At 43.6% G+C, this 11,732-nt stretch overlaps 1 protein-coding gene across 2 annotated transcripts in view; it reads left to right on the top strand.

Moving 5' to 3' along the window:
- The window catches only part of slco2b1 (solute carrier organic anion transporter family, member 2B1), a 19,568-nt gene extending 8,904 nt beyond the window's left edge, over positions 1-10,664 (top strand). For both annotated transcript variants that reach the window (XM_026328155.1, XM_026328156.1), the window contains exons 7-15: positions 504-634; positions 2,231-2,321; positions 2,756-2,920; positions 3,022-3,211; positions 4,932-5,073; positions 6,594-6,754; positions 7,334-7,398; positions 7,571-7,691; positions 9,139-10,664. In XM_026328155.1, coding sequence (XP_026183940.1) covers positions 504-634; positions 2,231-2,321; positions 2,756-2,920; positions 3,022-3,211; positions 4,932-5,073; positions 6,594-6,754; positions 7,334-7,398; positions 7,571-7,691; positions 9,139-9,334 — 1,262 coding nt within the window. In that variant the 3' untranslated portion in view covers positions 9,335-10,664. The remainder of the gene's footprint in view (positions 1-503; positions 635-2,230; positions 2,322-2,755; positions 2,921-3,021; positions 3,212-4,931; positions 5,074-6,593; positions 6,755-7,333; positions 7,399-7,570; positions 7,692-9,138) is intronic.
- Positions 10,665-11,732: the final 1,068 nt, after the last annotated feature.

The raw sequence follows: 11,732 nt of genomic DNA, 5'->3' as shown, positions 1-11,732 counted from the left end.
AGAGGTGACTTTTCCGAAAGACCTGCACAATCCCAGCTGCTCTGGGACCAGAGTTTCCGGATCAGTTCCAGGACTCGACAGCGTGACGGTTTGGTGATGATGGATGTGAGACGCTCCTGGTGTTTGACGCCACGAGCTCGAGTTCTGTTAGCGGGTGTGTGTGTGGCTGGAGAGAGGAGGTGACTGTGACCAAATATCATTTATCGAAATAGGATTTCTCAGTTAATTTGGCCAATTTCACCAAATTGTTATTTGTCAATATCTCTAGTACTGGAACCAGGTTTATGGCCAGTGGCCTTGGTGCAGCAGCTCTGATACACTTTGTTTTCTCTATGCCATGAACTAACTGTGATTTTTATCTTCAAGTTCAAGCAGATGAAGATACACTATCCTATCTTAGGTTTCAGTGAAGAATTACAGTAGCACACTGATCCTAGATTGTTTTTTCATGGTTACTGTGTGTCTCCTGTTTGGTAAATGGTGTTTGTGCTTTCGCTTTCCAGATCAAATCAATCTGCGCCACGGAGATCTGCGCTGGGTTGGTGCCTGGTGGCTCGGCTTCCTGGTGGCGTCCTGCCTCCTCCTCCTGGCTGCGCTGCCTTACGTCTTCTTCCCCAGAGAGATGCCCCAAGAGGTGAGAGGGGAAAAGGGTCTGAAGGTCGCAGGTGAAGCACTGAAACCTTTCCTGTCAGTGTCCCACAGCCAGGTGACCCTCCCCCACCAGTGAATTCTCCCAGTCCACACCTGCGTAACAGAACGCACACGCTGATGCACCTGAATGCACCAGTGCAGATGCAGCTTCAGTAACTGACTCTCAGCAGAGGAATCTGACTCTGCAGTTTCTGTTCATGTGTTTACTGCTCAGTTCAGCAGCAGCCTGCCAGACGAGAACAATCAGCTCGAGTCAAAAACGACAACATGCTTGTAGCTCAGGATGGTCTGATTTCAGAGCAGACACACCAGGACCCCTTCCTTAGTCCTCAGCAGAATGAAACACACAGCTAACATAGGAAAGACATTCAAAAGCTATTTACATGGAACTATCCTGTCTGAGAAATGGACTGAGCAAATATTGGTGCAGTGTCCTAATGGGTGTTGTGCAACTTTCTTCATAAAGTTGGCATTAGCTCCAACAGGAACAGGGTTTTGGTTCATTCCTGACTAGAGAGAGTTTAACCACAAACATGATTCATGAAAATGAAAATGAATCATTTTGTCAAATGCTGCAGAATTGGGGCAACTCCCCCAGTAGTTTTCTCCTCTCATGTTTGGGGATTAAGTGGATCAGAGGCTTGTGCAGTGATTCACCACATAACACCCCCTATCATGACAACTGCAGTTATCATCACTTACCTGTGTAACCAAATGCCCATCAGACTCATAAGTGTTTCCACTAACCTGCAGCTGCTCTGTAATGCAGACTAAACCAGTCAATTATGTAAATGTACTCAGGTTATTTTCAGTATCCCATAATCATAATCATCTGTTTTTACATTTTTCCTGAAAGTATGAAGTCAAAACATTTTCAAATCGAAAGTTCATCTGAGCTCTGGCTTCACTCAGCTGTAAAATAAAACCTTGGACTTTGGCCCGTGTGTGTGTGTGTGTGTGTGTGTGTGTGTGTGTGTGTGTGTGTGTGTGTGTGTGTGTTTTATAAGGCCAGTCTTGAGCAATTTCCTGGCACCAATCGCTTAATTTCTTTGTCGTTAACGTTCCTGTGCCTGAGACCACAGTGCTCACTGAGCTGCAGCACATTCCTCTGCTCGGAGCCGCTGGAGAAAAGTTCAGCAGCTCAGCTCAGTGGTATCTACTGAAAAAGAAAAACCTTCTTGACGGTTAAAGTCTCGGCTTTTCCCAGATAACCTGATGACTTTTGCTAATTTAGTGAGAAGTGGTTCATTAATGTTTCCTGAAGTCAGATCAGCAGAGATCAGCTGATAAATGAAGAACTTCAGGCTCTAAACATGTTTTCCTGCTCAGACCACTTCCAACCATCTGATTACAACTTGTCATAATGGGCCTGTTATTTTTAATTTCAGCTTTATAATCTTTTGGTGTTTAGACAGTACTGAGTAATGAGCGTTTCCCAGAGCCCACTGCAGCAGATTTCTGGATCACACGGCGTTTAAGGCCATGTTTATCTCACAGAGTCATGGATGTAAACCCTCGTAGCTGCAGACTGAGCACTTTCAGATCCAGCATGTGATGTTTTGTTTCCGTATTTGTCCAGGATGCTGAAGGTGATGTGGAGTCCAGACCGGACAGTGAGCAGCAGCAGACAGACCCGCTCCAGGAACTCTCCCTCCTTCAGTTCCTCAAAAGTAAGAGTCCTGTGTGCGCTGGGTGACGAAGCTGCAGGGGAGGCTTGGACACTGAACTGTGTCACTGCCTAAAAGGAGGCCTACACAGAAAACCTGACTTTTTAAGACTTCTGTGGAAGCAGGGTCACTGACGACTAATCATGAAGGTCACCGTCTAAACTCCTTAGAATTTCATTTCTCCAGCAGAGAAAATGACACAAGCTTTAGATGTGACTGCAGCTTTGTGAGGCCAGGCCTCTTAGTAACATGCAGACCATGCAGACATGTTTAGCAGGTACAGTGTTTCCCATGTTCACCATCTTGGTTAGTGTGGTAGCACTAAAGTGTTTTGCAGGTATATGGTCAGAAACCTGCTGCCTGCACAGTGTTGGGTGCAATTTGGGTGAAATAGGTCTCCACCCATCAGACCTAACTGTCCTCCCTCCCCCTTTCAGGTTTCCCTCGTATCGCTCTGCGTACCCTGAGGAGTCCCATCTACCTGCTGGTGGTTCTGGCGCAGGTCAACCTGGCAGCACTGCTGTCCGGACTCGCCACCTTCATGGCCAAGTTCATTGAGAGACAGTTCAGCCAGTCCGTCCCCTTTTCCAACATGATGATAGGTGAGCGTTCATGCGGGCTGCAGGGTCAAGCTGCAGTGACATGAAGTCAACCGAGGATCAAATGCCACTGAAGTTTCTCTTCTCTGGGGTCTGTCCTTCAGGAGGAGTTGGTATTCCACTGGCGGTGCTGGGCATCGTCCTGGGTGGAGTTTTGATGCGGAGGCTGAATCTCTCCGTCAGTGGTGCCAGCAAAATCTGCACAGCTGCGATCCTGCTGTGCACGTTCACCGCCATGCCGCTGCTGCTCATTGGCTGCCCCACCCAGACGGTCAACGGGGTCTTTCCTGCAGGGTAGTTACAGCATCAGCTGACAGGAACCAGCTGCACATTTTCCCATTGACCTCAATGAAAAAGGGTCAGAACTTTGCTCTGACGCCAGAGGAGAGAACTAACTTAAATACTTCATTTTACCACTGAGGTTACATTTATTTCACTGCGGCAGACAAGCTGTTCCACTCACTGATGTTCCATTCACTAATGTTCCACTCGCTAATGTTCCACTCGCTAATGTTCCACTCACTAATGTTCCACTCACTAATATTCCACTCACTAATGTTCCATTCACTAATGTTCCATTCACTAATGCTCCACTTGCCAATGTTCCACTCACTAATGTTCCACTCGCCAATGTTCCACTCACTAATGTTCCATTCACTAATGTTCCATTCACTAATGCTCCACTCGCCAATGTTCCATTCACTAATGTTCCACTCGCTAATGTTCCACTCACTAATGTTCCACTCGCTAATGTTCTACTCACTAATATTCCACTCACTAATGTTCCACTCACTAATGTTCCACTCGCCAATGTTCTACTCACTAATATTCCACTCACTAATGTTCCACTCACTAATGTTCCACTCACTAATGTGCTGCGCTCACCAATGTTCCACTCACTAATGTTCCATTCACTAATATTCCATTCACTAATATTCCATTCACTAATGTTCCACTCACTAATGTTCCACTCACTAATGTGCTGCGCTCACCAATGTTCCACTCACTAATGTTCCATTCACTAATATTCCATTCACTAATATTCCATTCACTAATGTTCCACTCACTAATGTTCCACTCATTAATGTGCTGCGCTCACCAATGTTCCACTCACTAATGTTCCATTCACTAATGTTCCACTCACCAATGTTCCACTCACTAATGTTCCACTCACTAATGTGCTGCGCTCACCAATGTTCCACTCACTAATGTTCCATTCACTAATATTCCATTCACTAATATTCCATTCACTAATGTTCCACTCACTAATGTTCCATTCACTAATATTCCATTCACTAATATTCCATTCACTAATGTTCCACTCACTAATGTTCCACTCACTAATATTCCACTCACTAATGTTCCACTCACTAATGTGCTACGCTCACCCATGTTCCACTCACTAATGTTCCACTCACTAATGTTCCATTCACTAATGTTCCACTCACCAATGTTCCACTCACTAATGTTCCACTCACTAATGTGCTGCGCTCACCAATGTTCCATTCACTAATGTTCCATTCACTAATATTCCATTCACTAATGTTCCATTCACTAATGTTCCACTCACCAATGTTCCACTCACTAATGTTCCACTCACTAATATTCCACTCACTAATGTTCCATTCACTAATGTTCCACTCACCAATGTTCCACTCACTAATGTTCCATTCACTAATATTCCACTCACTAATGTTCCACTCACTAATGTTCCATTCACTAATGTTCCACTCACCAATGTTCCACTCACTAATGTTCCACTCACTAATGTGCTGCGCTCACCAATGTTCCACTCACTAATATTCCATTCACTAATGTTCCACTCACTAATGTTGGCCTACACAGGAACCTTCATTCACTAATTTCATCAAACTGAAAATGACAAATAGGGAACTAACATCTCTGGTTTCATTCATCTTTCAGAGCTGCCAGCATTAGAACAAATTTCCTACATTGAAATATTTCCCAGCTTCATGAATTTAAAGAAGTAAAGTTTTAATTGTGTTTTTTTCAGCACCGATGCATCATGCAGTTCCAGCTGCCAGTGTCCCAAGGGGGCGTTTAACCCGGTTTGTGGTTCAGATGGTGTGGAGTTCAAGTCTCCCTGCCACGCCGGCTGTGCGGGCAGGACTATGGACGCCAACGGCTCTGTGACAGTAAGATTTCTTGTTTCTGATTTTAGATTTGAACCCTGACACATTCCGGCTCAGACGTCATGGAAGAGTCACTTTTAATGGATAAAATGATTGTGGTGTGCGGCAATAGACAACCACTGTGTTGTTGCCAGTTCCACTTCCCATTATTCTCTGGGTGTTTGGTAGTTCTTAGCAAAGTGGGTGACCTGACTTCAGATGAATGAAGTCCCTTGTGTCAGGCAGCAGAGTGTGTGTGTTCATGGTTTATGAGCTGACAGTCTGTTGTGGCTCTTACAGACATGACTCGTTCAGTGAAAGCAGGCGGAAACCTGCAGGGTAAAACTCCAGCCGCCCAAAAGTAACCTGCCGTGAGTCCAGAGTCCGCAGGGCCCGGCCTGTGCTGAAAAACTAACACACCTTATTTTTTCTGCTCGTAACTCAGTTGTTCTTTTAGACGTTTGCTTCAAGGACAGTTTGTTCATAATGCAGCTTTACTTTTCATGGGGCAGACTCAACACAGGCAGATTCCACAAGGCAGTTTTTCAAAACAAAAGAACAAACTTCATCTTGGCCTCACAGCCATAATGTGGTAGATTCTTGTTTTATCTGTTAAATAATCAGTGATTAATAAAGAAAGAATGAATGATTATATAGTTTAGGTTGAGTTTAGATTTAAAGGACAAAACAGAAATCGACAATCAAACTGAAAAACACTGAGAAAAAGATTCACTTTCATTTTTCCTGTTCATCGGTAAACAAGAAGACTCAGAGTGGCCAGATGTGCAGGAAGTTACAGCTACTCCTCAATCTGACTGATCCAGGACCTTTCTGGGAAACTGAGCTGATAGTGTGGATCCATCTTGTCCACGACAGACCACACACACACACACACACACACACACACACACACACACACGTCTGTGCTCCAGTAGCTGCAGTTTGACCAGAATTCATGTAAAGCAGCTCAGCACAGCTGCTCAGCAGCAGTGAAGAGAAAGAATGTTTACTTTAGGCTGAAAATTGAAGAAGCTCAACCACACAACCTGCAGTTACTAACCCCAGACAGCTGGACAGATGTTAGCTGTAAGCCAAATGGTTCCTCTCCTACGTCCTGTTCCAGGCTATGAAGGTTTATAGTACAGTTTAGAGTAGAGTCTGATGATTATTTTCATTTTTTATTCATCTGCAGATTATCTTCATTGTTTGTCAGTAAAATGTCAGGGATTTATAAAAAGGCCTGTGATAGTTTCTCCATCACTCAAACTGCTTTTCAGTCCAAAACTCAAATCCTCAAAACTCAGGATTTGAAAACTGAAAATTGAAAACTATTTGAAATTAGTTCTGGAAAAAGTTACAGAACCCAAATGTTGAAATAGTTCTTAAATTGTTTCAGGCTGGATATTGTGAAATGATCTCCCCATAGGAAGACCCTGTTAGCTTTTAATGACATCTTGTTAGTGTTTCGCTGCTGAGACCGAACCCTGAGGCCTGTAGGTGGCTCTGTCTCGGCCCGGGTCCTGATGCTGTGTGTGTTTGTGCAGAACTACACGGAGTGTCGCTGCGTCGGCGGACTCGGCCACGCCTCCCCTGGAACCTGCGGCAGCGGCTGCGTCCACCTGCTCCGGCCCTTCATGGTTCTGCTCGGTCTCACCAGCTTCATCGCCTCCTTCTCCCAGACGCCGTCCTACATGATGATACTCAGGTACAGAAACTGCTGAAAACATTTAAAAACAACAGTTATTTCTGTCAGCTGTTTCCTCTGTAAATGACTCACAAAGTTTATTTTTAAAAAATCAAATATTAAAGAAAAGTGTTTTTTTTTTCTTCTTTGATGAGGCCACACATTAATCTGGGTGACCCTCTGGAGGGGCCTGAGCCATATGTTGGAAACGACTGGACAAACTACTGCACTGATAGATCAATATTAACGTCTAATTACTCCCTTATTTCAATTAAACATCGGAGTCTTTCACTGACTCTGACTCATTATTTCTTATTCCAGCCGTGGTTCCTGCTCAACCTGAGTTTAGCTGTGACTCAGTTACACACTCCCAGATAGAAACACGCAAACAAAACAACACACTGTAATGTTCTGTGGTCCTCACAGTGTAGTCGCCTCAGCTGCCTCACAGTAACCCTGTACCACACATATGAGAACAACAACAGGAAAGGGCGTTTGCAAAAGTACAATGCACATATCACAGCAGTATTCCTCCTGTGGAGCTCTGTTCCGACATGTCAGCCAACCAAAGTAAAAACCCTGTTATGTGTGTGTCTGCAGGACGGTGCCCACGGAGGACAAGTCTTTCGCCGTGGGAGTTCAGTACATGCTGTTCCGAGTGCTCGGTGAGTCCCCTGCTGGCGGCCACCTGGACTTTTTAGAGCAAACTGCACTGTCTGATGGAAACTTTTCTCAAACACCTTTTGCAAACAAGAAATAAAATCTAGTCACCAGATTTAAGGAAAAGGTCCAGTCCGTCAGCCTGTTTGACTCTGTTCACCTGTCCTGTCTGTGCAGCGTTCATGCCTGGCCCGGTGTTGTACGGCAGCGTCATCGACACCACCTGCATCCTGTGGGGTGAAAAGTGCGGCAAAAAGACTTCCTGTCACTACTACAACCTGGACCGCTTCAGGCAGAGGTGAGACACCACAGCTGGACCACTGTCTTCCAGCCAGAGGCCAAGCATCACAGTGATTTGAAAAACCACCCTCCAACAGTTTGAACACACCTCAAAACCTTCCAGTTTAACAATGTAGGTTTGGTTTAATTCAAGTTTATTGTTGCACAATGCAACACTTTATTTCCTAGGGTAACAACACAACAGTCATTAGATGTTTGGTTCCTGGAAATATCCACCTCAGGCTTGAATCAGAACTTTGTTCACTCCAACCATTATTGCTGTGAGTTGTTCCAGGTGTCACTCACCTCAGACTTTCTGCAGACGTTGCCAGGGCTGTTGTACATTTGTTGACTGCATCAACTCATGTGACCTAATTTGTCCCACAGAGGTTCTGTGGAATTGAGGTTGGGTGCCTGAGGAGGCCGTACAAAGGTTATAGCACGCCATCATCTTCCTTCTTTTCCAAGTGATTTGTGCATGACCTGGACTTGTGTCTGGGGTCTTTATCTTGCAGCAGGACAAACAAGCAGTTAGTTCCCTGAAGGTTAAGCATTACGCTGTGTGATGGACTGATGGCCATGCTGGCGGAGCACTCCCTGGATTTTGTGGAGATCTCCAGCTTGGCCTACAGCAAACCTTCAGCAAACTTCATATAATGTGAAGAGTTTAGAAGAATTTAGCAGGTCAAGAATGATGTCTGTCAGCTGGTTAAGTCTTTGGTCTCTAATCACTTCAAACTTTCTGTCCATTGATTTTTTTTGTTAGACATGATCCTTTAGCCTTCCAGTATCAAAGAGTACAGCACTAAACTTGAATGGAAGCTAAACTACTTTGAGAAACTTGAGAATTTAGAGGTCTGTTCAAACTCTCGGAGGGTGGTGCATGTGGTGACTTTGCCCCACTAACCCAGACTGAGGTTAGTTATGTAAAGGGGAAGAGAAACACTGAATTGCATGTTTACTTTCTGATAAGTGGTAAAGAAAGTACATTCAGTGTCCAAACCTCTCAGCGTGTTTAAACAAAATTGAGCTGAGCTGTTGGGTTGAGTCTGTTTTCTTTCATGACGCATGACTAGTAGAAACACTGGTCTGAATGGAGCCACAGACTGTGTGCTCAGAGGTCCAGCTCCAACCAGTGTCCTAGGAAATTCCTTTAAATTTACTAAGCTGATTTGTAAACTCATTTTCGTATGTACATTTGTATGACCCCATGGATCCACAGCCCTAAACACAGAAACCACTTTGCCCACTCATGCTGGATGAAGCACATTTGTCACATTTGTCCTGTTGAAACTGCAGCTGTCAGCACCGTGGGCAGACGTGATGTGTTGAAATACCGAGAGAACACTTTGTTCTGGCACTGTTCTGTGATCTAGACCCAGGAGAGTCCAGGGTCTTCAGCAGATTTTAGCCTTGCGCCAAAGCACCTAAACCACAACCAGCTGTTTGTGTGTGTGTGTGTGCAGGTTTCTGGGTCTGATGGTCATCTTCGTGTGCGGGGGGCTGCTCTGCTTCCTGCTGACCGTCGTGGTCCTGCGCAGGAGGGCTGGACATCAGGAGCCCCAGCGGGAGAGTAAAGGAGGGTACGAGCTGGTGAACGGGGAGAAAACACCAGAGAATACTTTGTCTAAAGAGAAAGAAATTGAGGGCATCAAGACCTGAGGAGGTAAGAAGAGATGACACAGGGTAAGAACACTGAACCATGAAAAACAACAAAGAGGAAGCTTTCAGAAAGTTCTCTAAGATGCTCAGAAAGGAGCATGGAAGACAAACCAATTTTTATATTGTGCGTTTTTACGTCCAGTACCTAGTGTACTCACTTAATATTTGCAGTGGATGACTGGGGTCATAAAATGAGCCATATACTGTCACATATACAAACACTATTTTCATGCGAGCTCAAACATCCACATTGAAAAATGTTGAATCTGGCAAGGACGATTAAAAAAAACTGCAGCTTCTCACTAGATGCTCACTAGAAGAAACTGACTGTATTGGAGTGAATGAGACACTGGAATCTTTCGGGTGGAGTCAACAAACCACATGATTTGTAGCTCCATGTTTGTGGTCCTGGAGAATGAAAGCTTTGGTGACTCAACGACTTTCTTTAGCACCACCAGGAGGTTAACATTTTGTATTTAGAGACAACTCATCGATGGATGGTTCAGACATTCCCATTAGCCTCAGCTCCATGTAGTGCTAATTAGCAAATGTTAGCATGCTACCATGATAAACTTAGATCTTCATTGTGTTAGCATGCTTACATAAACCACTTAGTTTTGATTTTAATGTAGTGGCCACAGTCGGTACTGCAGGTCACATGACCCCCACTGTTCATTTATAAAAAATGGTGGTAAAACAGTTTTTCCCTTTGGGAACTAAAAATAAAAATCATCGTCCTAAAATTTTGAAAAGCTCCTGCTCTGTGGGACCAAGAGCCTGGACACCTTTTTTTTCAGCTTAGTGAGAAACTTTCGTTGGAACAATTCAAAGTTTTACCATCGAATCCAGTTCTTCTTCCAGGGAACCAAACTTCACACTTCAGTCCTGTGAAAGTTGTGAAAAACATCAGACACTGTGATTTAAACACAACATGTCGACATCTACAGAGTCATGTGACTCTGTATTTGTTCCTGATGAATTTAAGTGTAAAACAATATTTTTGCTTAAATGTCAGACTTTTGCTCAGATTTAAATGGTTTATTTTGTTCTGCAGAGTATACACTTGTTTTTTGTTCTGTGACATTTTATCGTTTAGTATTTGAGCGTTTTTACTGTGAAAATCACAAGTGAATATATTTCTAATCAAAGAAAATGTAAATAGAGATTTTAAGGATGATGTGGCTGGTGCCTTTAAGCACAAACTACTAAAAGCTTCTGTGGTTCTGGTTCTCTGCTCTCCGAGTTAGGTTTGTTCTGTTGTTGAATGTTTTTAAATCTGAAAATTTAAAGGTGGCCTGAGTGAACGTTAATAAACTCAAAACACACAGCACATGCAGTCTGATGAGTTTTTCCCGTGTGGTTTCTGCTGCTTCTACTTGATTATTGTCAGACGAAAGTCCAGAGCTTCAGATGTTCTGTAACTATCTGCTTGTGATACCCAGGTTTAAAGAATCCATCAGAGCTTTTTAAAAGATCACCAGAAATCCTTGAATGTGTCATTTAGTTTTACAGTTCAGAAATATATTTCTAACTGCTGGGTTTGTAAAATGTTGTTGATCATGCAGCTGAAAACTAATTTTACAAACTGTTGATTTTACTACACAACTCTGCTGGAGGTACATGCTGGAGGATTGTAAAAATAAGTAAAACTGGACTTTCTTCACAGAAAAATACCAGCAAATTCATAGGAAAGTTTTAAAGCAATAAATAGAATAACTAGAACTCATTTCCTCAGCTGCTAAGCTGCATTTGAAATTGAAACTTATAGTTCCCTTGCATATATTTTCACATGAAGAGATAAAACAGGATTTCATAACAGAAATCGGAACCACAGCATTAACATAAAACATTCCTGGTGATGTGCACATAAACAGACGAGTCCAGACAGCAGCCTTCAGACGTCAGTGGTGGAGGACTCATGCCAAATGTACTACTGTTCGTGTTTCTGCTGCAGGTTCAAACATGTGAACGGATTTCAAGACTGAACATAAATAAAATCAACTGTTGAAATATTTCTGTTGCTCACATTAGCTGCACTGACTTGGACCCTAACAGATGTGGATCAAAGAAGAAGAAGACTTCTTCTACTGTTATATTTCTGGCAGATCAAATGCTTCACCTTCTGATAAAATGTTATATTATGTGAACAGTTCAGTTTGAGTCTGATTTCAGTCTGTGGAACAGCAGCTGACTGGGAGGCTGGGAACCACAGGCCCTGGTCTCTAATCACATGTGGGCAGGTGGGCTCAGAGCAGCTGCTGCAAAGGTAAAAAGCAGTGGCCTGTATAGTAATATACCTTCTTCTCATGTAAACACATCACAGTCCTCTCCAGACTGTCAAATCTACTGATGGAATGAACTGAACCCCGTCCACGTCCATCAGGAGAAAACCTACATG

Source organism: Mastacembelus armatus, chromosome 14 (assembly GCF_900324485.2).
Source record: "Mastacembelus armatus chromosome 14, fMasArm1.2, whole genome shotgun sequence".
Classification (NCBI taxonomy): domain Eukaryota; kingdom Metazoa; phylum Chordata; class Actinopteri; order Synbranchiformes; family Mastacembelidae; genus Mastacembelus; species Mastacembelus armatus.
This window is presented reverse-complemented; position numbering and strand designations above follow the sequence as displayed.